General features: G+C 49.5%; 1 protein-coding gene across 2 annotated transcripts in view; it reads left to right on the forward strand.

Moving 5' to 3' along the window:
- Window positions 1–26,412, forward strand: part of ECE1 (endothelin converting enzyme 1) — a 133,797-nt gene extending 107,385 nt beyond the window's left edge. For both annotated transcript variants that reach the window (XM_049771990.1, XM_049771989.1), the window contains 12 exons: window positions 1,096–1,287; window positions 6,264–6,406; window positions 8,098–8,212; window positions 11,171–11,281; window positions 12,059–12,157; window positions 12,547–12,624; window positions 13,214–13,317; window positions 15,711–15,821; window positions 17,897–17,964; window positions 18,806–18,996; window positions 24,797–24,892; window positions 25,583–26,412. In XM_049771990.1, the coding sequence (XP_049627947.1) occupies window positions 1,096–1,287; window positions 6,264–6,406; window positions 8,098–8,212; window positions 11,171–11,281; window positions 12,059–12,157; window positions 12,547–12,624; window positions 13,214–13,317; window positions 15,711–15,821; window positions 17,897–17,964; window positions 18,806–18,996; window positions 24,797–24,892; window positions 25,583–25,759 (1,485 nt within the window). In that variant the 3' untranslated portion in view covers window positions 25,760–26,412. The remainder of the gene's footprint in view (window positions 1–1,095; window positions 1,288–6,263; window positions 6,407–8,097; window positions 8,213–11,170; window positions 11,282–12,058; window positions 12,158–12,546; window positions 12,625–13,213; window positions 13,318–15,710; window positions 15,822–17,896; window positions 17,965–18,805; window positions 18,997–24,796; window positions 24,893–25,582) is intronic.
- The last annotated feature ends 608 nt before the right edge of the window (window positions 26,413–27,020 follow it).

The raw sequence follows: 27,020 nt of genomic DNA on the forward strand, positions 1-27,020 counted from the left end.
GTTCTGAAGGCATGTGTTCTGGCGCCAGGGAGATAGTGCAGCAGGTAGAGGACTTGCCTTGCAATAGCTATGACAGTTGGATTAATAGCAGTAACCCTAATTTTCAAAAAAGAAAGCTGTTGGGTTGGAGACGTTCTGAGGGCATAGCACCTGTCTTTGTTTGTTGTTTTAGGTCACCCACCTGGAGATGTTTAGGACTTAATCCTGGTTCTGCACTCAGGGATTACTCCTGGCTGTCCTCAGGGGACCATTTGTGGTACCGAGGATCAAATTTGGGTTAGCCATGTGCAAGGCAAGTGCCCTACCTGCTGTACTATTATTCCATCTCTGCCAAGCACTTGCTTTATACATGACCAACCTGGGTTCAATCCTGGATGCCACATATGATCTCAGAGCACTCATTGTGTTCCTGGAGCACATATGCCAGGAGTGCTCTTGAAGATGGGTGGGAATTCCTCAAAGGAGTGGCAGGAGTAAAGGAAGTCCTGGGTACCACCAGATGTGGCTCACAAACCAAAACAAAAAGGACTCAGTCATCAGGCATATGCCAACATGTGTTTTGAGTTCAATCTTCAGCACCAAGGATAAAGGAAAGAGTGTGTTTGAGGAACTGAAGACAGTCCTACAGACTAGCATCCATGCAGGAGTGTAGCCGAAATAGCAGGAACCAACAACCCATGTGACGTGAGGGTTGTGGGGCACTGAGAAGGGCAGCCCCTAAATCAGTGATAGCTAACCTTTTTGAGCCCGAGTCCCCAAACTGCTGCACATGCCCGGTCCTCCCAATGGCCAGTCCGGCCCTGTTGCCAGGTGAGCTGCAAAGCAGACACCGGCACATTCGCCTCTCGCTGCGCCACATATCTTAATTGTGGACCTTCCCTCGTGCCAGCTATAAGGCCTTTGCGTGCCACCGCTGGCACGCATGCCATAAGTTCGCCATTTAGGCCCTAAATCATTCTTGTAGCTGAGTTTATGCAGGTATCTGGGGATGGCATGTGGCCTTCTGGCCCCCCACACCAAGCTGAAGCTCCTACAGCCATGCCCAGTGGGTAATGGTTGTCAGCCACTGACATTTTGGGACGCTGGACCTCACAGGTGCTGACGGGATACCTGAACTACATGGTCCACTTGGGGATGCTGCTAGGCGGCGGGAACGAGGACTCCGTCCGACCTCAGATGCAGCAGATCCTGGACTTCGAGACAGCTCTGGCCAACATCACCATCCCCCAGGAGAAGCGTCGAGACGAGGAACTCATTTACCACAAAGTGACAGTAGCTGAGCTTCAGGTGATTGGGGTGGAAGTGAGGGCAGTCACAGGGAGTGGGGGGTATGGGGTGATGAGCTGGGTGTTTGACCAGATCCTCTGAATCCGCCCAGAGAAGTGGGGTTGTTTCTCTCTGAAGTACAGATGGGGGAACTGAGGCCTAACCAGGCTACTTGTCAGTAACATGAACCTGCTGGGTTGCTATCATGAGGTTGGCATGGATCTTCGGTTGCCACAGTAATGATAGTACACACCAGGGGGCATTTCCAGGCTCTCCTGAAGAAAGGGCAAGGGCTGGCTGGCTCTATGCTTCTTTCTCCTTTTTTTTTTTTTTTTTTGTTTGTTTTTTGAGTCATACCCGACAGCGCTCAGGGGTTACTCCTGGCTCTACACTCAGAAATCGCTCCTGGCAGGCTCGGGGGACCATATGGGATGCCGGGATTCGAACCACCGTCCTTCTGCATGCAAGGCAAACACCTACCTCCATGCTATCTTTCCGGCCCTCTTTCTCCCTTTTCCAAGCCAGCAGAATACAGTCAAGGCCTTGAGGTATAGGTGGAGCTAAACATAGGGCTCTGTTGAAGCTCGTTTCTAACTACCTGTCCTGGGGACTTCATGGAGAGGGAGAAATCTGCTGCCCTCTGGGGTCTAAAGCCTTATAACAGGAGTGCAAGGCAGTGCTGGAGAGTTGCTTGCCCAGTTTCTCGGATCCTTTTGAGTATGTTGCTGTCAGGCATCTCACAGACTCCCAGGGTAGGCATCACAAAGGCTCAGCTTCATGGCCTCAGTCTGTCTTCCAGCTTCCTGCCATGGCCCAGGAAAGTTTGAGCAGGCCTTGCTTCCTGCTCAAGAGGAATTCAGGGCCCTGAAGTTCAAAGTTTCAGACAATCTCTTCCTCCCTTCACCTCTGCCTTCTAACCAGCCATGTCTTGCCCAGCCAGCAGAACTTGGAGCATTCCCTGTCCTGTTCAAATTAACACGTTAGCCCCTGTCCTTTCTCCCTCCATTTCTCATATAACCAGCACATAAGCCTGCCTTGGAGTTTTGCTTTTTATGAGCTTCTGGGATAGATATGCTAGGGGAAACCTCAGGTGGAAACAGCCTCATCTCCTTAAGGGAGTTTGAGGTCTTTAGTAGGAGGCCACAGACAAATAGGAGATATTGAGAGCAGTAACCGTCCTAGTCCCAGCTGGTGGACGGTGTCAGTCCTCCTGGTTCTTAGAAACGCTGGCCTGAGGGGGCTGGGCTGCCTGCTCATTATAGTCCTCTGCAGCCTGGCAGGCACCATCTGGCTCTGTTTTTCTTCTCTGAGGCCAGGAGGTCAGGGGAGATGCTATTTGTTGTGCAGCATGATTTGCTCCAGCTGCCCAGTTTTCAGCCCAAGAGCACCCACCAGTATTCATGATTCCAAGATTCCCAGGTGTGGCTACTAGGTGCTGCCCCCAGGGGGACCATCAACTGTTGTTTGTTGGTTGATTGGTTGGTTGTTGGTTGATTTGGTTTGGAAGTCTCACCCATCGGTGCTCAGGGATCAGTGCTTGAGGGACCTGAGTGCTGGAGGTAGAACCCAGACCTCCAGCATGCAAAGCCCCACGCACCAGTTTATTGACCTGTCTCTGCCACCTTCTTCTAGGCACTGAAGTAAAGACCATTTCTCACTCTAATTGTTTATCTTCCCAGGGTAGGGCTGAAGGTGGGGGAGTAGCATATTAGCAAAGTCAGAACTTGGGGCATTCTAAGCCCTGAGTATCTTCCCATGAAATTGTGACTTTCAACAAATCCCATAATTTTCCTTGAACCTTAGTTTCCCTCCTTGCTCATTTATTATTATTATTTTTTTTTGGAGGAGAGCCACATCTGGTGACACTCAGGGTTACTCCTGGCAATGCACTCAGAAATCGCTGCTGGCTTGGGGGACCATATGGGATGCCGAACTTCGAACTGAAGTCTGTTCTCGGTCAGCCGTGTACAAGGCAAACGCCATACCGCTATGCTATCGCTCTGGCCTCTGCTCATTCATTCTTATCTACTCTGAGCCAGAACACAGAGATGGTGAGGGGCTGTTTGTTTTTATTCCCTGAGAGTGTAGCTGATTCATAACCATCAGTGTTCAGGGGCTAGTTCTGACTCTGTCTCATACACAAGGTTAGAGGTCAAACCCAAGTTGGTCAAAGCAACTTCACTGGGATAGGCTGGAGGAAACCTCAGGTGGAATGCCCCTTACTTTCTCTATTTTCTGTTCAGCCCAGGGCTATGGTTCTTTAAGTCAGAGGGTTCTTTGAGAATGAGCCAGAAATTCCAAAGTGGCTCCCAGGAGAAATGGGCATGTTAAAACGTGGTATCTAGGGCTGCAGCTATAGTGCATCGGTAGGGTGTTTGCCTCGCATTTAGCCAACCCAGGACAGACCCTGGTTCAATTCCCAGCATCCTATATGGTCCCCCAAGCCTGCCAGGAGCGATTTTCAAGGGCAGAGCTAGGAGTAACCTCTGTGTGCTGCCGGGTGTGCCCTCCCCCACCCCAAAAAAAAGCAATATCTGTAGGGTGCTTGCCTTGCATGTAGAAGAGCTAGGTTCGATCTTCAGCACTACATAAGGTCCCCCAGTCACTTTCAGGAATGATTCCTGAGTGCCAGGAGTGACCCCTGAGCATAGTTGGGTGTGGCCTAAAAACAAAAGCAAAACAAAGAAACAAATAAAAAATAGTATCTGAGATTGAGGAGATGTCTCAAAGAACTGAGTGTGCTTTGCATGCTTGAGGTCTTATTTAGTCCCCAGTATCCCCAGTAATGCTTGGACTCCAGGTAACTACTGAGTGTGGCCCCCAAAAAATTGCAAAAAAAGGAAGGAAGGAAGGAAGGAAGGAAGGAAGGAAGGAAGGAAGGAAGGAAGGAAGGAAGGGAGGGAAAGCAGGGATTGTTGAGACAATATAGAGGGCAGAGTGTTTGCCTTGAATACAACTGACCCAGGTTTTATCCCCTGCACTTCCTGTGATCCCCGAGCCTGCAAGGAGTCATCCCTGAATACAGATCCAGGACTAAGCCTGGAAAACTGCCAGGTTTGCCCCCCCCGCAAAAAAAAAGAAAAGAAAGAAAAAAATAGTGTTAATAGTTTCTAGTAGTAAAAGATATCACAACCTCCCAAAGTCTGTGTCTGAAAGAAAAATACCTTCCTGCCTGCATATGGTGCTCTGTGTGAGAATGAGATCTCACTTTGTGAAGTTGTGTTTGTTTTATTCCCCTTCACTTCCTGATTGTTGTTGTTGTGATGATGACAGGTTGCTCACAGGGGATCATACCTCGAAGTTGTGGTGATCACACACACCTGGTGGCAGTCATGCTGGAGACTATACTCTCGGTTTTGGCACTGACTCAGTGCATATGGGTGGTACTGGGAATCGAACTCTCAGCCTCATGCCCTCCAGGCCGGCGCTTTGGCTACTAAACCATTTTCAGTACCTGAGATCTCATTGTAAACTGGGATGTACAATTTTAGAATCATTATTTAAATTCTGAAAATTGGAATTAAGGGACTGGAGTATTGGGTAAGGGTGTTTTCCCTTGCACTCAATCAACCCTAGTTTGATCCTCAGTACTGCCAAGATTGATCCCTGGAGCCCTATGCGGTATAGTCCAAATCACCCCTACTACAGAAAAGAAAGAAGGAAGAGAAAGGAAGGAAAGAAAGGAAGGAAGGAGGGAGGGAAGGACAGAGGGAGGGAGAGGGGGAGGGAGGAAGGAAGAAAATGGAAGGAAGGAAGGAAGGAAGGAAGGAAGGAAGGAAGGAAGGAAGGAAGGAAGGAAGGAAGGAAGGAAGGAAGGAAGGAAAGAAGGAAAGAAGGAAAGAAGGAAAAGAAACCAAGTCAGAGAGATAGTTAGGAAATAGGGTAGTTGCGGAAGGAAGGAAGGAAGGAAGGAAGGAAGGAAGGAAGGAAGGAAGGAAGGAAGGAAGGAAGGAAGGAAGGAAGGAAGGAAGGAAGGAAGGAAACGAAATCAAGTCAGAGAGATAGATAGGAAATAGGGTAGTTGCCTTGCATGTGGCTGACCCTAGTTTGATACCCTAGTACTGCATGGTCCCCTCAGCATCACCAGAAGCAAACCCTGAGCACAGAATTGAGAATAATCCCTAAGTACCTCTGGGCATGGTCAAAAACAAGGATACATCTGATACTATCAATTGGTTTTACCTTGTCAATTTTTCAATATGAAGGGTATTTTAATGGAAGCCTGACTGCCTTTATTTGTCGTGTCTTTACCCTTTTTCATGGGAATAGAGAATGGAGTTTAGCATGAGGTAGGCCCAGCAATAATCTCCAAGACCTTGGGCCATGATTATAGTCACTGATTTCGATTGAATGCTTACTGGATGCCAGAGTGCATTCTCAGAGATGGGCCCCTACAGTGTTTTTGCTCTAACATAGTGTATGTCAACCTGTAAACTGTTGTATTCTCTAAAATGACAGGACAAGAAATAACTGAAAATAATAGTAGCACTCAGTGAGCATAGGCCTAGAGAGAATAGGCCATTTAAACTATGCAACTTTGCTTGAGTACTTGGTGTTAAATGAAGTAAGTCCATCCCTGAGTCCCTGTGCTCTGTACTCCGCTTAAGCTCGTGTACCTAGCATGCACCTGACCTGAGTTTGACTCCCAACACCACAAGGTTCCCGGAGCATTGCCAGGCATAGCCCTGGAGGCCCTAGTGTGGCCAGGGGGTAGGGAGCCACTTCTAGGGTTGTCCTGGGTATCTCCAGCACTGCACGACCTTGCATTAAACTGCTCACCTGGTTGGTCAGGAGTTGTTATTGTGGTCTTGAGAATGCTTGGGAGCATTCCAAAAGAATCATCTACAACATCACCATAAGCCTTGAGCCTCTCTTGGCACGTGCCCAGTGCATGCCAGATCTCAGCTCTCTGATCCTCCAAGGGCTGAGATCTGATGTGTCTTCTTCAGAGGCTCCCAGGAGCGAGTACCTGGTCATACCAGCCTCTTCCTTTGCAGACTCTGGCACCTGTCATCAACTGGCTGCCCTTCCTCAACACTATCTTCGATCCTGTGGAGATCAACGAGTCAGAGCCTATTGTCGTCTACAACAAGGAGTACCTGATGCAGGTCTCCACCCTCATCAACAACACTGACAAGTGGTAAGTGGGGTCTTCTCCCACAGGCAGTCTTTGGGGATCTCACACAAGTAGGAGTTGCAGAAGATAAAGTGACAGGGGTAAGGCGGAGGGGCCCACTTTTAGGAGAGACAGCAAGGGACACCCTCGGTCAGATTTATATCCTGGCCTTTCTGTCGCTCAGTGTTGTAACTTAGGCATGTTTCTTACCTGGTTTCAGGTTCATCTCTTCACCTATAGTTCATAAAATGGGAAGATAGTAGCATGATTCCCTTGACATATGGATTGAGTGAGATAATTTGTATGGAGGCTTTTAGTAATATGCACCATGCAGAAATGGGACTTAATAAATGCTAGCTCGTTTTTAAGTTCATATTTGGTTTTTTTTTACTTTTTTGGCTTTGTTTTTGGGTCACACCCGTTGGTACTCAGGGATTACTCTTGACCATGCATTGAGGGTTCACTCCTGGCGGGGCTCAAAGGACACGGGGTTATGGCGTCATCCATGTGCAAGGCACATTATCACCTCCAACCTTTTCTTTTTACTTCTATGGGGTGCACACACATCAGTGCTGTTCTCTGGCTGTAACTGTAACCTGGCTATGTCAGGTTAGTTTATGGGATGCTGGGGATCAAACCCAGGTCAATCATGTAAAAGTCAAGCAACCCACCTGTTGTACTATCTCTCCAACCCCCTTCTTTTGACTTTTAAAAGTAAAGTCAGGTCAGAGAGATAGTACTGAATCTACTATGCTATCCTTGACCATAAATGACCTAGTTCAGTTGCCTACAGCACATCTGGTTTCTGGAGCACTAAGCCAGGAAAACCTTGAGCACTGCCATTTGTAGCCCAAACCACAACCTCCCTTATGAAAGATTTAAAATGTCATCTATAAAGCAACATTGAAAGTATATTTAGTTTTAGACAATTTTTTAAACAGTGACAATTAAAACTGTCTTCCCCCCCAAACAAACAAAAGTTGTCCCCCAAATCATCTGTTGATCTTACAGTAGACTGAATGAGGAGAAACATGGTGTTGGTGTGGGGTTTCTAATGTGCTTTTCTTTTTTTTCCATAATTATGACAAGATGTTCATTCTCCTCCTGACCTTTATACCAGCATATGCTCCTGGTCATTTGCATTCTGTCAGATCCCAATTTTCATGGCTTTGTAGTATCTCATGGTATCTCTACATGTCACATTCCCATTCTGCCTCTTGTCAGACCTTTAGCTTGGGTCTGGGCCAGGACTGGGCACTCACTGAATGGCCATCTCCTTGTGCCAAGACAACTTCTTTGTGAAGGTGACAAGGGCCCCAAAGGGTTCTCTGTCCCTGGGGAGGAGGTAGTGAGAGCTGCCATCATCACTGTAGGACCCTGGCCTGCCCTCACTGCTCCTAGGCCTCCTTCTCGTCTCTGGCTGTGTGACCAGAACCTATCCAAGCTCTGGAAATGGCAGCATCACCACACAGCGGCTTCCAGGTTCTACAGCAAGCATTTCTGGTGTTTGTGGGTTGCCCGTCATAGAGTCAAACTTTGAAGGCATGCCTGCAGAAGACTCAGACTCTGCTCTTGAAGAGCTGACCTTCCCAGCTCTTAGAGCTGTAGCTGTTGCTGAAGAGGCTGGGTGTGAGCGCCCCCTAGAGATGCTCAGGGAAGTTCTGCTCTGCTCCAGACTGAGCTTCAGTCAACCTGTCTGCTCTCCCCTTGCCCAGCCTGCTGAACAACTACATGATGTGGAACCTGGTACGGAAGACCAGCGCCTTCCTCGACCAGCGTTTTCAGGATGCTGATGAGAAGTTCATGGAGTTCATGTATGGGACCAAGAAGGTGAGCTTGTTCCTGGTGTGGCAGCTTCTGGGTTGGAGGTAGTGCAACCTAGATGCCCTCCAGAGCTGTACAGCACATTGGGTAGATACAAGGCAGATAGGAAATGAAAGGAATCTTAGAAAGGACCCACCCACATGGCCCTGGGATGCAGGAGAAGACCTGAATTTCCTGAGGAGACACAGAAGCTTCTAGAATGAGGTGATTGTGAGTGTTTGAGGATCAAGAGGCGGCACCCCAGGATATGGCTTAAATGGTAAAGCACATGCCAAGCGTGTGTGAGGTTCTGGGTTCTATCACCAGTATCACTAGGTGTGGATCTCAAGTCCCCACCTTATCCCACCCCAGCACAGCAAAGCCTGATCTTCATATTCTTTAGGCCTGTATTACTGGACCAAGCATCATTAGGAATAGACCTGCATAAAAAGAAAAGGTAGGGGAGTGATAGCACAGTGGGTAGGGTTTTTGCCTTGAATGCAGCCAATCTGGGTTTGATCCCTGGCATCCTATTTGGTCCCCTGAGCCTGCTAGGAGTAATCTCTGAGTATAGAGCCAAGAGTAACCCCCCCAAAAAAAGAAAGAAAGAAAATCCAGAGTGATGGTATAATGGGCAAGGTGCTCTTCTTGCATGCAGCAAACTGGGTTTGGTCCTTGGCACCACATATTCAGGAGTGACCTTGAATGCAGAGCTAGGAGTAAGTCTGAGCACTGCTAGATGCAGCCCCAATACAAAAAAACATAACAAAACAAGAAAAGAAAAGAAAAAGGGTCGGACTGGAGACAGTTCAACAGACTGAGTGCAGGCTCTGTATGCAAAAGATAGTTTGATCTCAGTACCACATACATGGCCATTGAGTATCACAGGGAGCAATCTCCGAGCACCAGCAGGTGTGGCCTGAAAATATACACATCCACAAAGAGGAATTGGGCCCAGGGAGATAGTACAGGGGTTAGGTGGTAGCCTTGCAACCCACAAACCCTGGTTTAAATCCTCAGTACCTCATATGGTCTCTCAAGCCCTACCAAGAGTAAGCCCTAAGCACAGAGCCAGGAGTAAGCATTGAACACTGCCAGGTATGGCCCAAAAACCAAAAAGAGGAAAAAAGGCAAAGAGGACTCTAGTGATGAAGCTATTGTAGGTTTTCTGCTGTCCTTTCACCTCATGATGGTTCTTGTCTAATGTGACTTGTGTGATCTTCATGGCCTCTGTGGGCTGGGCATCATCACCGTCCTCCTTTCATACAGGGCATCTTTACCAGAAGTGCTACTGCTGTTTCACATGCCTAAGAGACTCAGAACAAGGCCTGGGTGATGACTGTAAGAGCAGGTGGGGGTCCCGAGTTCCATTCCACGTGGGCCCCCAAGCACTGCCAGGAGTGTCTACATCCTGCCAAAAAGATTCAGAACAGTACCAGAAACTTGAGGAATACCACCATGTGCCCCCGGATATTTGTACCTGCCCAGCCTCCAACTGGGTCTCTACTGCCCTCACATAACCCACCTGACCCTGGAGGGCTTGTTCTCTCTCCAAAGGTACCAATAGGGTCTCCTGGGTCTATCCAGGAATGACTCCGGATACAAAGCTAAGAGTAAACTGTAAGCACTGCTGGATGTAGCTAAAACCAAAACAAAAAAAAAAAAAAGAATGAAAAGGTAAGACTTGAGCGAGTTCAACAGACTGAATACAGGCTTTGTATGTAAACAGCCCAAGTTTGATCTCAGCAAGTATTTCTCATTTTTGTTTGTTTGTTGTTGGGTCACACCAGTGGCATTCAGGGGTTACTTCTAGCTCTGTGCTCAGAAGTCCCTCCTGGCAGGCATGGGAGACCATATGGGATGCTGAGATTCGAATCATGGTCTGTTCGAATCAGCTGCAGGCAAGGCAAATGCACTACAGTTGTACTATCTCTCCGGCCCCTCAGCAAATATTTCTTTTGTCTCCCCTCCTTTTCCCTCCCCTCGTAGAAAACCCCTAACTAGCTACACTTGCCACATTCTCAGACAGACAGGCAGTGCATCACACTCACAGGACCACAAATACATCTTGGTTGAACCCCTTGTTGGTTGAGCCAGTTGGGAATCTGATGTGAAGAGCAGTGTCAGGGCCCCGGGCCCCCTATGCTAAGGGAAAATCAGGTGCTGACTCCAAAACCTTTGGGGTAACCTCTCCGCTCAATAAAACCCTAAATTCTCTATCAGGATAGTATGGAGGGTAGGGTGTGTGCTTTATATGCAGCCAGTCCAGGTTCAATCCCTAGTACCACATACAGTTCCCAGAGCCCTGCTAGTAGAGGTCCCCTCTGAGTACTGCTAAGTCTGACCCCCCCTCCCAAAAAATGTATATGGGACTAGAACGATAGCACAGGATGGAGGGCATTTTCCTTGCAAGTGGCTGACCTGGGTCGATCCAGGCATACCATATGGTCCCCCACACTTGCCAAGAGTAATTACTGAGTGCAGAGCCATGAGTGCTGCAGGGTGTGACCCAAAAACCAAAACAAAAAAGTATATGTATATATATATATATATAAAATAAAACTTTAAGTTCTTTGTCACCAGGAACCACCTCCTGCAGGAGGCAGGAGTGAGGTCTGGGGTCCAGCACCAGGCGTGTGTGAGTGCTGGTGATAGCAGCCCCCTTCTTTCTGTAGGACCCATGGGCTCTGACTTCTGTGGGCTGAGGTACTTTTTCCTTGTTTGTTTGTGGCCCTTCACCCTGCTGCCCAGGCCTTAGAGGGTGCCCTTTCTGGAGTGCTGCCTCAGAGCAGGATGTCAGATGATGATAGGGAGCGATTCCTATATGCAGCCTCCCCTCCCCAGGCCCACCACCTAAAGTAACCACCTAAAGAGACTATGTCAGGAAAGGTCTTTGTTGTTCGGAAGGAAGCAGGGTCTCCATTGGAGAGGGCCAGGGGAGGAACAGCCCAGGACAGGATAATCACTTTGGCTTGTGTCTCTCAGACCTGCCTTCCCCGCTGGAAGTTCTGTGTGAGCGACACCGAAAACAACCTGGGCTTCGCCCTGGGCCCCATGTTTGTCAAAGCAACCTTCTCCGAGGACAGCAAGAGCATCGTAAGTGCTGCCCTGAATGTGGATGTGGCATTATGCCTGCTATGGTATTTGCCATGGACCTGCCCTAGGCTGGCCTTCCCACTCCTTTCTTTGGGTTGGTCTCCTTAGCTGGCCTGGCCCTCTTTGTCCATACTCCTCATGACTTCCTTGGCTGGACTTCTTTGTTCATTCTTCCCATGGCCTCCCTAGCTGGCCTCCTCTGCCAGTTCCCAAGGCCCAGCCTGACAGTATTGGTAGCCACTGAGCTATGTTTGCTCTATCAGGCCCAGGGCTGTCTTGACTGTGTGCATGGTAACATCCAAGTCTCAGCTCAGCCCCTGGTTGTACCCCTTGCAGGGCCTAGGAATGAGAGTCTCACCTTACCTGTAATGTGGGGTGTCCAACATTGGTAGATGAGACACTCTGGAGAGAGCCTCTGGCATAGAAAGAGACTCACCAGCTGCTGCTCTCCTGTCAGCATAATTTTCAGTGGTAATATTAATTAGATAGAGATGACCTGAGATGATGGTGAGTGGTGCCAGGGTCTCCACCGGCCTAGTATGCGACTTCCCTGGGAGAAGTAGAGTCCCTTGGCCCTCCATTCCTCTGCTCTCTATTATAGAATCTTCTACCTCTAGGTACAATCTAACATTTTGCCCCTGAAAGCTGCTCCCATCGCCACTGCACCCTTCTTGTCTTGGCATCTGGAACCAAAGCCAGATTCTGGCCTGGTTGGAGCGCACGCAGGGGCCCAGCATGTAGGTTGATCAGGACCACTACTGCCATGTGTCTCTTCAGGCCAGTGAGATCATCATGGAAATCAAGAAGGCATTTGAGGAAAGTTTGAGCACCCTGAAGTGGATGGATGAAGACACGCGGAAAGCAGCCAGAGATAAGGTGGGACTCCTGGGGATTAGGAAGACACAAAGAGAAGAGCCTGGCAGGGGAAGTAGAGGCCTTGGAGAGAGGAGTCCAGGGTGGGTGGGAGCAAGAGTCACAGAGGATGTGGTGGTAGTCACTACCAAGAGAAGAGAGGAGCAGGAGTTACAGGGAGAGGAGGCATGGGGGTACAGCAGGGAGCTCAGTGCTGTGGCGCCTTGTAAGGGGGTACAGTCAGCACAAGTGGCTTGATGGCTGGATAAAGTGGATACCTCTGCTGCAAGGGGGGGTTCAGCATAGTTACATGTACCAGAGGATAAGCAGAGGTTAGACTCCCCAAGGTGAGGGAACATTCCAGAGCTGGGTGCTCAGGTACTCACCTACTGTCTCTGTACCCCTCCAACCAGGCGGATGCAATCTACAACATGATTGGTTACCCCAACTTCATTATGGACCCCAAGGAGCTTGACAAGGTGTTCAATGATGTGAGTGGACCCCACCCTGTCCTCAGCATTTATAAGTGCCACGGGGGGGGGGGCAAAAATGGTTGGCTGCAGCCAAAACACCTTGAAGTCTGGCAGCAAAGGGGCTGAGGTATGGGGGTGCTTCCGAGGCTGGAAGCCCTACTCCTGCCTCCTGAATCAGCCTTACCTGTCACCTCTGCCAGAAATGGCCTCTGCACTTCAGGAGTGATAGGGGGCAGTGGGACTGGGTCAGAAGAACAGACCCCTAGAACACCAGAAGGCAAGTACAGCATGGATGCCACAGTGTCCACTCCAGGCTCAGCACCCTTGCAGAGTTAATTCTGTTAAAGTACTTTGCCAGTAGTTCCCACCTTGGTGCCAGGCACAGCTGTGGCAACAGGCGCTACTGTGTGATGGTATCTGGTGTGAGCATGATGCAAAGGGGTGAAGGCTGCAGGAAACACACCACCTGCTGCCTGAGCCCTGAAGTCTCGTGTCTTCTCCGCCCTCCCCCCCATCAAGGTGCCTCACTGCCCTCATTTTGCCCTCCCTCTGCGGAGACCTCTGACCTGGGCAGGCTCTCATCCTAACACTCTGCTCTCTTGTCCAGTATACCACGGTTCCAGGCCTCTACTTTGAGAATGCCATGCGGTTCTTCAACTTCTCCTGGAGGGTCACTGCCGACCAGCTTCGGAAAGCTCCCAACAGAGACCAGTGGGTCCCGGACTGGGATGGGAGGCCACTGGCCATATGCTAGAGGGAATGACCAGGAGGGCCCTCAGCCATAATGTGATGCCATGGATACCCCACTTTCCCAAAATCAAGGACCAGAGGGTGCTTCCTTAAGATCAGAGAGGGAGGGGCCGGGCGGTGGCGCTAAAGGTAAGGTGTCTGCCTTGCCAGCGCTAGCCTAGGACGGACCGTGGTTCCATCCCCCGGTGTCCCATATGGTCCCCCAAGCCAGGAGCGACTTCTGAGCGCATAGCCAGGAGTAACCCCTGAGCGTCACCGGGTGTGGCCCAAAAACCAAAAAAAAAAAAAGATCAGAGAGGGAGGGGCCGGAGAGATAGCATGGAGGTGGGGCGTTTCCCTTTCATGCAGAAGGTCATCGGTTCGAATCCCAGTGTCCCATATGGTCCCCTGAGCCTGCCAGGAGCAATTTCTGAGCATGGAGCCAGGAGTGGCCCCTGAACACTGCCGGGTGTGACCCAAAAACTACAAAAAAAAAAAAAAAAAAAGATTAGAGAGGGAGGGGCGGAGAGATAGTATGGAGGTAGGGTGTTTGCCTTGCATGCAGAAGAATGGTGGTTCGAATCCCGGCATCCCATATGGTCCCCCAAGCCTGCTGGGGGCGATTTCTGAGCGTAGAGCCAGGAGTAACCCCTGAGTGCTGCCGGATATGAACCCCCGCTCAAAAAGAAAAAAGATCAGAGAGGAAAGGGAATATAGTAGTCAGGACACTTGCTTTTGCATGTGGGTGATCCTGGTTCGATCCCCTGCATCCCATATAGTCCCCTGAAACTGCCAGGAGTGATTCCTGAGCACCAAGCCAGGAAGCAGTGCTTGCTAGAATCTGGCATTATTGGGAGGCTACAGCCCCTCTCCAGCTTGCCACCTGCTAAGTTGAGGTCTTACTGGTCCTGTCCAAGTTCCTAGCTGTAGTTCACAATCACCTTTGCCGCATCTGCTGCAGAAGGCTGGTCAGTGGTGCTTCCAGTGGGGTTTGAGCATAGCAGCTCCTAGCCTAGTTTCACCAAAGTTGTGTGAGTTTCTCAGGGATTGACCCCAACAGAATCCCTGAAGCTTCTACATAGATCCCCAATAACTAGTTTCAAAGCCTCACTGAACCCTTCATGGAAAATTTTAAAATGTTCCCTCCAGGCAGGTATAGCAGCAGTACAGCAGGTAGGGTGTTTGCCTTGCAGGCAAGCAATCCAGGTTCTATCCCCAATTCCTGGCACCTCCAGGAATGATTCCTGAATGCAGAACCAGGAGTAAGCCCTGAGTACTGTCAGATGTGCCTCCCTCCAGAAAAAAAAAAAAAAAGAAAGAAAAGAAAACTTACTTTAACAAAAATATATACCTTCCTAGACTTCAAGACCTCTGTAAAGGGGCGGAGCAATAACACAGCAGTAGGGCATTTGTCTTGCACACTTCTGATCCAGGACGGACATGGGTTCGATCCCCAGAGTCCCATATGGTCCCCTAAGCCAGGAGTGATTTCTCAGCACAGTGCCAGGAGTAACCCACCAGGTGTGGCCCAAAATACAAACAGAAAAACCCTGTAAATCAGACTCATCTGCATTGTGACTTGTGACTAGTTTTTGGTTTTGTTTTAAATAATCTCAGAGAACACAGATATGGTCAGCTTCCCTGTTGCTTCAATCTTTCCAAGAGAAAACAACTTCTCTTTGCCTCTGGCGCCCCCTCGTGGAAAGTGTAGATTTGAGTATCTCCCTTTTTTGTGTTTTCCACTGCACGCCCGAAACTTGGTGACTTGTTTTTAGAACCTGGCAAACACAATGCCTTGCTTTTTGATATTCATCTAAAGTCTCTTGGTTTATCTTTAGAGCTTTCAACTACATTTGGCTTCCTGTTCATAACTATATCTATAAGTGCTTTATTATAAAAATGTTGTTTGCTTTTGGGCCACACCCTGCAGCGATCAGGGATTGGTCCTGGTTCTGCACTCAGAAATCGCTCCTGGCAGGCTCAGGAGACCATATGGGATGCCGGAAATCAAACTCAGATCTGTCCTGGGTTGGCGACAAGCAAGGCCGACTGCTGTGCTATCTCTTCGGCCCCTTATAAATATTTTTTCCCTTATAAATATTTTAAAGAGCTCCACCCAGAGCTATGCCACATTACCGGGCATTGAATCTTCTGGTCTGATGAGCTAGGGAAAGCACTGCCAGGAGTGATTTTAGGGTCCCCTGAGCATTGCTTGAGAAAACATCCCCCCCAATAAAACCAAAAATCCATAAATGACAGGGCCCTTTGAGCATGTCCTTGAGTCTGGGACCCCAGGGAAGGTTTGTGGTGGACAATCTGGGACCCCTGCCCACCTGAGGGGTTTCTGTGGGACATCATGAATGTGTTGCTTACAGGTGGAGCATGACCCCACCCATGGTGAACGCATACTACTCGCCAACCAAGAATGAGATTGTGTTTCCAGCCGGGATCCTGCAGGCACCATTCTACACCCGCTCCTCACCAAAGTAGGATGCTAGTTCTTGGAGCTTCTGCCCCATCTAAAGCTGACCCCAGCCCATTTCTGTGGCCCACTGCTGAGCACCTCATCAAGCCTATGTCTCCAAGGGTCCTTTGCCCCTCTGGACAGGTAGCCTCCAACTATCTAAGAGATTGCAGAGGGAGCAGCCTGGCTTCCTGGTCTTCTCTCCAAAGGTGCCTGGATGTAATCATCTCTACACTGGTGGGCACGATGACCATAGTGAAGAGCTAGTAACCCAACATAGAATGATTCTCTGCCCCAGCTTCAGAACAGACATAGCTGCAGAGTTGAGAAGAGTGTGAGCACTGTCTGAAATTCAGACCCCTTAATCCTGAGTTTGAATCGCAGGTTATTGGGATCAAATCATTTCAGGTTTGGTTTGATCATATAAGAGTTTTCTCCCCCCCCCCAAAAAAAAATATTGGGACCGGAGAGATAGCATGGAGGTAAGGCATTTGCCTTTCATGCAGAAGGATGGTGGTTTGAATCCTGGCATCCCATATGGTCCCCCGTGCCTGCCAGGGGTGATTTCTGAGCATAGAGCCAGGAGTGACCCCCCAAAAAAAGTTTTCTCATTGGGGGTTGGAGTACAGTGGGTAGAGCATTTGTCTTGCATGCAGCCAACCCAGGTTAAATCATCCTCGCCCCATATCGTCCTCAGGCCCACTAGGAGTGACCCCTGTATACAGAGCCAGGAGTAAGTCTAAGCACAGATGGGTGTGACAAAATAATTTTGTTCATTGGGGGCTAGAAAGATAGCATAGAGGTGAGAAGCGGCTAACCCAGGCTCTATCTGCAATATCGTATCTGATTCCCCAAACCCTACCAGGAGTGATTCCTGAGTGCAATCAGAAGTAAGCCCAGAGTATAGCCTTGTGTGGCCCATAAACCAAAGCAGAAAAGGAAAAAAGTGTTCTTATTTATTACAGTCTCTGTCTCACTTAGAGTTAAGAGGTGAGAGTGGCGGGGAGAGTTAAGAGTTGAGGTGGGGGCCCGGAGAGATAGCACAGCGGCCTTTGCCTCGCAAGCAGCCGATCCAGGACCAAAGGTGCTTGGTTCGAATCCCAGTGTCCCATATGGTCCCCCGTGCCTGCCAGGAGCTATTTCTGAGCAGATAGCCAGGAGTAACCCCTGAGCACCGCCGGTTGTGGCCCAAAAAAAAAAAAAAAAGAGTTGAGGTGGGGTTAAGGTGTTAAGTGCAGAATCACTAACTTTGGGGCCGGAGCAATAGCACAGTGGTAGGGCATTTGCTTTGCATGTGCCACCAACCCCAGATGGATCTGGTTCAATTCTTAGCATCCCATATGGTCCTCCGAGCCTGCCATGAGTGATTTCTGAGTGTAGAGCCAGGAGTAACCTCTGGGCACCGCTGGGAGTGACCCCCAAAAAAATTTAAAAAGAATCACTAACTTTGCATGTAGGAGCCCTGGCAGTACCTGGTTCCCCAAGCACTACTGGGAGAAGCCTCTGAGCACTACCAGCTGTAGCCTGCCCTCCTCCCACCCCCCAAAAAAAAGAGTTAGGTGGTGGTCCATCTCATTGGATGGGTGAATGATGGGTTGATAGAATGGAAAAATGGATGGACATATGGATGGTTCTGAATGGATGAAAGAATGGATGGGATAGGATAGCTAGGATGGGTTTGACGAGATAGATGGACAAATTGGGTGAATGGATAGATGAGATGGATGGATGAAAGGAATTGGCAGATGACTATGTAATGGATGGATGGATGAATGGATGGTATAGAAACATGGATGGGATGGATAGGCGGGATAGATGGATAAATAGATGGGCTGTATTAGATAGACACTAGAGACTAACTCTTTGGCATTTATGTGGAGCATCTAGCACAGTATTTGGCACCATGGGACATAGGCCACCCACAGCCAACTCCCCCACCTCTAACTGGCTTCTAGGACCTGACCAGAGGCTCAGACTACAGCCACATCCCCACAGAACCCTTGCAGGACCTGGCTGTATCGAGACTCGGGAATTAGATAGAGGTCTCTTACCCCCCACTTCATAACATCACCCTGATTTTCCCGTCCTCTACTTCAGGGCCTTAAATTTTGGTGGCATTGGTGTCGTCGTGGGCCATGAGCTGACACATGCATTTGATGATCAAGGTACAGTTTCCTGGGGCTCCCACAAATGAGGCCCTCAGGTTCCCAATCCTACTGCTTTTATGCTTTGGATTCCTTTGCTTTCAGGTATCTTGGCATTAGAGTCAGATAGATCTGGAGTCAAATTCAGACTCTGCTTTTCACCAATGTATAAGCCTTAGCAAGTTCATCTGTTTCTCCAGGCATTTCTTCCTTAGCTGGGGAAGGACACAGAGGCTCCAGCTTATGTGCGAGGGCTATATCATGCATGGCACCTCCTGCTCCTGGAAGGTGTTTTTGCCTGAGCCTGAGGTGGAGACCAGTCATTAGTGGGAGGCATGCTACCCCTCCAGGGATTTCTCTGATTTCTCTGACCTCAAGTTAGAGAAATATAATTCAACCCTTTCTTAACTGCTGAAGTCCAGAATCTTCATTGCCACCTTGTCTTAAGCCTTGGTGATCTGTAAGCTAAGAAGATAGAGACAGAATCCTGGAGGTTGAGGTATGACTCGTAGTCTTCATGCTACGAGCCCCATTTACTGCTTCTGGACATGTGGGCAGAGACCTTTAATTGGCTTTAACATGGATCCTGCTTCCCTGAAGCTGCAGATGTGCTTATCCTTTGTTGCCTCTCATTTCTCCCTCTCTGGCCCCATGGCCCCACTGACCAATGGCTCTTAACTTGCTTGAGGGTTCAACCTAGCATCTTCTTCAGAGTACTGACGGGTAGCTGGGTAGATGGAGTGTTCTGTCCCCCCTGGGATCACAGGGGACTCCATGGTCCCCTGGGGGAGACTTAATGGGCAGTCACTCCACTGGCTTCAGACTCCCAACCCCAGTCTTGATGTTGCCCGCCACCCCACAGGACGGGAGTATGACAAGGATGGGAACCTTCGGCCCTGGTGGAAGAACTCATCAGTGGAGGCATTCAAGCAGCAGACTGAGTGCATGGTGGAGCAGTACAGCAACTACAGCGTGAACGGGGAGCCAGTGAATGGACGGCACACACTTGGAGAGAACATTGCTGACAATGGAGGCCTCAAGGCAGCCTACAGGGTAAGAGCCCCGCTCCTCATGAACATACGCTGGCACAGACTTTGTCTCAGCTTCCCTATCTATGTAGTGGGTAGTGGTTGTGAGTGTTTTGGCAGAAGATCCTCCCCCCAAAGCCAGACTGCTCCAGTACTGGAATTTGACCCAATGAAGACAGGAAGGAGCTTGGGCTAGATCCCTCATTTCACTCCCAAGACCCATCTGTCTGTTTTTTGTTGTTGTTTTACTGGGTTTAGACCACATTTGGCAGTGCTCAAGGGCTACTCCTGATCCTGTATTTGGGGAGTCATTCTTGGACCTCTGTGGTGCTAGGAATAGAACCTAGTTTGGCCATATGCACAGCAAGCTCTGTCCCTGCTGTTCTATCTATCTAGCCCAGATAGTTAGTGCTGCAGCAGAAGACACCTTGGTTTAGGCAGCAGTAGACCTAAGAGGGACAGGAGACCAGGCTGGGGCACATTCCAGTTTAAGTCTTGACTGGCCTTCTGGAGCCTCTATAGTCTGGCCATAATCACCTCATGTCATTGGTGTGTTAGAAGAGGATAATTGGGCCCGGAGAGATAGCACAGCGGTGTTTGCCTTGCAAGCAGCCGATCCAGGACCAAAGGTGGTTGGTTTGAATCCCGGTGTCCCATATGGTCCCCCATGCCTGCCAGGAGCTATTTTTGAGCAGACAGCCAGGAGTAACCCCTGAGCATTGCTGGGTGTGGCCCAAAAACCAAAAAAAAAAAAAAAAAGAAGAAGAGGATAATTCAGTCACAGATTCTCCCTTAGAAGTGCTAGTTGAGAGGCAGGAGAGAGAGGTACAGGAAATAAGGCACTTGCCTTTCACATGGCTGCAATGGTTGAAATCATGGCTCAAATCCCTGGCACCATGTATGGTGTCCTGAGTACCACTAGGTGCTCAAAGCCCCCCACTCCAAGAGGAGAAAGAAATGTTAGCTAAGGGAACACATGCTTTGTATGTTGACAGCCAGGATTCAATCCCTGACTGATGTAGGGTCCTCCAGTCACAGCCTGAAGAATCCCTGAGCACCTCCAGGTGTGGCTGTAAGAAATGTTGATGGAGGGCCAGAGTGATAGATAGTACAGTGGGCAGGGCACTTGTCTTACACATGGCCAACCCAGGTTTGATTTCCAGCATCTCAGTGCCCTCCAGCACCACCAGGAATGATTCCTGAGTACAGACTCAGGAGTAAACCTTGAGCATTTCTGGATGTGGTCCTCCCAAAAAAATTAAAGAAAGAAATATTGGCTAAGTATAGCCACGAAGATGGCCACAGAGAAAAGGAGGCAGCACTTCAGAGCATGTCACTGCGCTGCCTCCTCACCGCGGGAGCCTTCCCTTCCTCTCCTAGTGACTGCGCTGGACTTGGTTTGCAACAAGGTCTTACAGTTCCTCTTGAAGGTTGTTGGGCCACATGGCAGTGTGAAGGGGACCTCGTGGTGCTGGGCATAGAACCTAAGCCTCTGGCATGCAAAGCCTGTGCTCATCCCATTGAGTTTCATCTCCTTTTGCAAATGAAGAAACCAATCCCAGAGACATTTATTTGGTAACTTGCCTGAATTGGACTCTTTGCCCACTTCAGGGGCCACTGGAAACACTGAGGCAAGTCAGGGCATCCTTATCTTATAAAGCTTATATTGAAGTCTGAGAATATGGCCCAGTTGCTGAGAACATAATTTGAATTGTAAGGTTCTGGGTTTGATTCCCAACATTACATGGCCTTATCCCTCTCCAGTTTCTCTGGATGTTTTTTTTTTTGGGGGGGGGGGACACCTGGTGGAGTTCAGGGGTTACTCCTGGTTTGTGCTCAGGAATTGCTCCGGGCTCAGGGGACCATATGGGATGCTGGGGATCAAACCCAGGTCTGTCCCTGGTCAGTGGCATGCAAGTCAAATGCAATACTAATGTGCTATCACTCTGGCCCTGGATGTTTTAATTAAAAAATAATGTCTAGGGGCCGGAGAGATAGCATGGAGATAGGGCATTTGGCTTGCATGCAGAAGGTGAATGGTTCGAATCCCGGCATCCCATATAGTCCCCCGAGTCTGCCAGGAGCAATTTATGAGTGTAGAGCAAGGAGTAACCTTTGAGCACTGCAGGTGTGACCCCAAAACCAAAATATGTGTGTGTGTGTGTTTGTGTGTGTGTGTGTGTGTGTGTGTGTGTGTATAGTGTGTCTAAAGTCCATGTATCTGGTGAGGCCTCCCTCGACACAGCCTGACTCGGTACCTCTAGCCCCTTCAGCGAACGGGTCTGAAAATTGCAGGGTAATGGCAGAGAGATTCATTCACAAGCAGTCAGAGTTTCTTTGGAGTCAGCTTTTATTCCAAGGCCCTAACTGCCATATGCTTTTCCTCACATGGCTTCTTTGCTAAGCTCTTTCTTCCAAGCGCTTCTTGTCTACTTCTCCCCTAGGTCTCTCTCTTTTTCTACCTTTTCTTCCCCCCCAGCCAGACTCTTTGTTTACTCTCTTCAAAATAGCCTGCTCCATCCCCAGTGTGGGCAGGTCTGACTCCCCAGGTAGAATTGACATCAGCTGGCAACCCTAGGCAAGGGCCTTGGGTGAAGGGATATCCCACCTGAGTAGCCCCTAAAAACTGAATTGAGTGATCCCTCAAAAATGATTCCCTAGGGACCAGAGAGATAACATGAAGGTAAGGTGTTTGCCTTGCATGCAGAAGGTCGGTGGTTTGAATCCCAGCATCCCATATGGTCCCCTGAGCCTGCCAGGAGCGGTTTCTGAGCATAAAGTCAGGAGTGACTCCTGAGCAAAACAAAAAACAAAAACAAACAAACAAGAAAGATCCCCTAAAAAGCTTGTGGGGCCAGGGTGGTGATGCAGTGGTAGGGTATTTGCCTTGGACACGGCTGACCTAGGACGGACCGCAGTTGGATACCTACCCCCCATATGGTCCAGGAGCGATTTCTGAGCACATAGCCAGGAGTTACCCATGAGTGTCAGCAGGTGTGGCCCAAAAAGCAAAAAAGAAAAATAAATCCCCTGGGGCATAGAGGTAGGGCATTTGCCTTGCATGCAGAAGGACGGTGGTTTGCTGAGCATAGAGCCCGGAGTAACCCCTTAGTGCTGCTGGGTGTGACCCAAAAACCAAAAAAAAAAAAAAAAAAAAAAAAGATCCTCTAAAAAGCTTATGGTTTAGTGGAACTGTGTATATACGCAGTGCATCTGTAGAAATAAGACCATGTCAGGCATTGACAAGGTGAAGAAGAGAAAATAGGACAGAAATATAAAGAGGATCAGGAAGAAGGTGGTCAGGAGGGACTGGCCCTGAAATTAAAACCAATGCTGAGAACCAAGCAAGAAAAATTGAGCTAAAGAGGCATGAAATCGGGGCCGGTGCGGTGACGCTAGAGGTAAGGTGTCTGCCTTGCCAGCGATAGCCTAGGACGGACTACGGTTCGATCCCCTGGCGTCCCATATGGTCCCCCAAGCCAGGAGTGACTTCTGTGTGCATAGCCAGGAGTAACCCCTGAGCGTTACTGGGAGTGACCAAATAAATAAATAAATAAATAAATAAATAAATAAATAGGCATGAAATGGGTGCAGCCAAAGGACACAGGTAGGTGGGATGGAGTAGAGAAGGCCCGGGTGTGTAGGCATTTGACCACATGGCGGGGACAGGGCACATGGCTTTACTGGGTTACATGGGAAGCTCATCAGGCAGGTTTTTTTGTTTGGTTTTGTTTTTGGGTCATGCAGGAGTTACTCCTGACTCTCATACTCTTGGTAGGCTTATGGAATCATATAGGATACTGGGGGTCAAGCCCAGGTTTGCTGCTCGCATGGCAAATGTTCTACCCACTATACTATCGCTCCAGGCCAACATCAGTCAGTTTTAAAAAGAGGATGTGGTACTGTTTACCCTTAACCGGGAGTAAGCACAGGCTCTGCAGTAGGATGCTTGTGTTCCAACCCTACATCTACCACCTGGCTCCCTGGCATCCTCAAAAGTGGTCTCTGGGGCCTGGAGAGATAGCACAGCAGCATTTGCCTTGCAAGCAGCCAATTCAGGACCAAAGGTGGTTGGTTCGAATCCCGGTGTCCCGTATGGTCCCCCGTGCCTGCCAGGAGCTATTTCTGAGCAGACAGCCAGGAGTAATTTCTGAGCATCGCTGGGTGTGGCCCAAAAACCAAAAAAAAAAAAAAAAAAAGAATAAAGCGGGGCCAGAGAGATAGCATAGTAGCGTTTGCCTTGCAAGCAGCCAATCCAGGACCTAAGATGGTTGGTTTGAATCCCGGTGTCCCATATGGTCCCCTGTGCCTGCCAGGAGCGATTTCTGAGCAGATGGCCAGGAGTAACCCCTGAGCACCGCTCGATGTGGCCCAAAAACCAAAAGAACCAAAAAAATAAATAAATAAAGCCCCCGTCTTGCAAGATGGCGGATGAAAAACAGGCCGAGAAGCTGGCTGCTAAGGAGAAAGTAGGACCCAAGGCTGGTGGCCCAGATGGCAAGATCCAGAAAAAGCGCAAGGCTCTTAAGATTAAGAAGGGGAAGCCTGGGGCCAGGCGGTGGCGCTGGAGGTAAGGTGCCTGCGCTAGCCTAGGACGGATCACGGTTCGATCCCCCGGCGTCCCATATGGTCCCCCAAGAAGCCAGGAGCAACTTCTGAGCGCATAGCCAGGAGTAACCCCTGAGCATCACAGGGTGTGGCCCAAAAACCAAAAAAAAAAAAAAAAGAAGGGGAAGCCTTACTGCAGCCGAAACCCAGTGCTAGTCAGGGGAAGCGGCCCAAAAACCTAAATAAATTAAATAAATAAATAAATAAATAAATAAATAAATAAATAAATAAATAAATCACTCCTGGCAGGTACAAGGGACCTATATGGGATGCTGGAATTTGAACCACCATCTGGATAGGCTGCATATAGGGCCACACGCTTAGGGGTTACCCCTGTCTATGCGCTCAGGAATCATTCCTGGCTTGGACGACCATATGGGATGCCAGGGGATTGAACTGCGGTCCATTCTAGGCTAGTGCATGCAAGGCAGATGCCTTACGCCTTGTGCTACCACTCCAGCCCCACAGGGAATGATTTCTGAGTGCAGAGCAGGAGTAATCCCTGAGTGCTGCTGGGTGTGACCTCCCCCCTCAAAAAAAAAGAATAGAGATAAAAGGCCTGAGAGATAGCTCAAAGGGATGAGCATATTTTACATGCAGGGAACCTGGGTCTGATCCCTAACACTGCTTTGTCCCTTGAGCATGCCCAAGCTCAAAACAGGGAGTTGCCCTTTAACACCCTCAAGAGTAACCCAAAAGAGCCCCTCCCCTGCCAAATAAAAGACTTCTGAGGTTTGGGCTGTGATGCGGTAAGTGTATGTATATGAGTGTGTGTGTGTGTGTATGCATGCATGTAAGTATATGTAATGTGTATAATTTCTAGTGCATGCATGTACATGCATATCTGTATGTGTTTGTACATGTTTATGTGATTGTGAATATATATATATATGTGAGTGTGTGAGTGGATGTGTACATGTTGCCTGCTTTCCTACCTGTGTCAGGATAAGTTTGGGGTACATCTTGGATGTGCAGCTGGAAGTCGACATCAGCAGACACCTAGTTTTCACCTAAGAGTTTATACGAGGTAGATGGTAACTACAGCCACAGGGCCGAGCATGGTAACAGAACAGGCTCCTCTCATCCATTGGGCATCAGAGCTGAGGAAACTATGTTCTGGAAACCAGTTGCTGCCTTATTGGGTTGAGCTTTCCCCCATATCCATCACCTCTCCGCTCTGTGCATCCTGGTACCCTGACCATTCCTTCTCTTCACAGGCATATCAGAACTGGGTGAAGAAGAACGGGCCCGAGCAGACGCTGCCCACACTGGGTCTCACCAACAACCAGCTCTTCTTCCTGGGGTTTGCTCAGGTGAGTTTACAAGAGAGCATAGACCAAGCTAACTATATTCTGCTATATTGATTCCTAGAGCCCTGAGACCAAAAGGCACATTCCCACTGTGGATAACTTACCAAACTTCCCAGTCCAGTGTCATAGACACTGAACAGTAAGATGGGACGCTTGGCGATTGGAGAAGTATTAACAGGGCCAGGAGATAGCTCAGCAGCGCACTGCCTAGGCCTGGGGTGGGAACCCTGGCACTGCAGACAGACAGACAGACAGACAACAGAAACAGAATTTGGGAATCAAAGAACTGAGATGTTTGTTAAGGCGATCGTTAAGGATCCTTCTGGCCTTGGGTTGCTAGAAATTTCTTAACTGCTAGATGCCTTAGGTTGCCCCTCCGTGTAGCATTGATCCTAGAGCTACCATTGATAGTTTTGTACAGGAAGTGAGAGTTCTGAACTTTATTCCAGCTTTTCATATTGGTCTGGGCAGGGGACCCAAATGCCATGGATATTCCTCAGGCAGAGAGGGCTTTACTCTGCTGGAAAAGGTGCAGATTGGGGTAACTACAGTGAAAAACCTTGGGAGGGACCACACCAGCCCTTTCCATCCATCAAAACCAGACAGGGGGCTCAATCCTCTCCTCTCATGGTCAGGGCAAGTCTGGTGTGGTCCTTTAGTGAGCCCAGCCTCACTCATGTTACCCCCCTCAAGGTCTGGTGCTCTGTGCGCACGCCTGAGAGTTCCCATGAAGGCCTCATCACGGATCCCCACAGCCCTTCCCGCTTCCGGGTCATCGGCTCCATCTCCAACTCCAAGGAGTTCTCAGAACACTTCCACTGCCCTCTGGGCTCCCCCATGAACCCTCCTAACAAGTGTGAAGTCTGGTGAGGGGTGAGCGAGAGCCAAGACAAGAGGAGGTGGCACCATGAAGCACCCTCCAGCCAACTTCCAGGGCGCTACCCAGCTCCCTACCACCACCACTACATTGGCAGTTCTCCCAAGGAAAGAGCCTGGGGTGTGGGTCTCAGCGATGAGATTTAGTCCCTGTGAAGACTCTTGTCAGCCCCAGCTCCCCAGGGGGATAGGCTGGTGGCTGGCCAGACCTGGGCCCCACATTGACAAGGGTGGGGGAAAACAGCCCTGCCACAGCCAGCCAGTGCCAGAAGCACTACAAATGCCACTGTGTCAAATGCTTTAAATATATATTTTTTGGGAAGCTCTTTTTTAAACATTGTGGAATACACTGGAAATCTTCAGGGAAATAGTACGTTTAAAACACTTTTTTTTTTAAAGGGAAGAATTGGTATATTTATTATGTTTTGTTTTTCTCAATAACCTGTGGACAAAGGGAAGCCCCTGCCTGTCCCCTTCGCTCCCCGGACTTCCTCTTTCCTGCCATCACTGCCAGGTTGAGCTGAGACAGTGAGCACTAAAGAACCCCAGTTCTAGCACTGGCCCCCTAGGCTCAGCCAGGGCAGCTGCCATCACTGCCAGCACTCAGCAAGGTCTGCAGTGCCCCTTAAGGTCACAACAGGGCAGGCTGTTTGCTGCAGAACAAGTTGGCACCCAAACCCAGTCTGGAGGTGATGGGCACTATGGCTCTGGGCCTCAGGGCCCCTCCAGGCTGACACCCCATTGGAAGTTCCCCATTCTCTTTGTGCAGTTGATGCCTCATTCTGCCCCTCTTCTTTGGGCCCCACATCTGTCCTGGAGGCTTGTTCCCCTTCTGTGGCATCCTCAACCCCCACATCCCAGCCTCTGAGGGATCTGCCTTGCCCACCTTTTTCCCCAAGGGAAAAAAAACAAACAAAAATAATTCCCCCAGAACCCCAATCCTCCTCAGCTCCATCCTCCACCCCCACCCTCTAGTGCCTTATCTGAGGCTGTGGTTTGGACTCCCCCCCTAAGGAGCCCCTGCCAGCCCCCAAGGGCCCCTTGGCCTCTTCATTGAAGCCCCAAGTGACCTAATTGGAACTCAAGGCCATAGCCCCACCTCAAAACACCTGCACGCACAAACCCCCCTCAACAGCCCCCCAGAAGCTCTGGCCTAAATACCAGAGGCCTTGAGGTCAGGAGTCTGGGGACTCTCTGAGTTTGCCTGGCACTCTGTCCCACCCCCAGCTTCTCAGCTGAATCAGGACAGATCTCT

This window comes from Suncus etruscus, chromosome 4, assembly GCF_024139225.1.
Source record: "Suncus etruscus isolate mSunEtr1 chromosome 4, mSunEtr1.pri.cur, whole genome shotgun sequence".
Classification (NCBI taxonomy): domain Eukaryota; kingdom Metazoa; phylum Chordata; class Mammalia; order Eulipotyphla; family Soricidae; genus Suncus; species Suncus etruscus.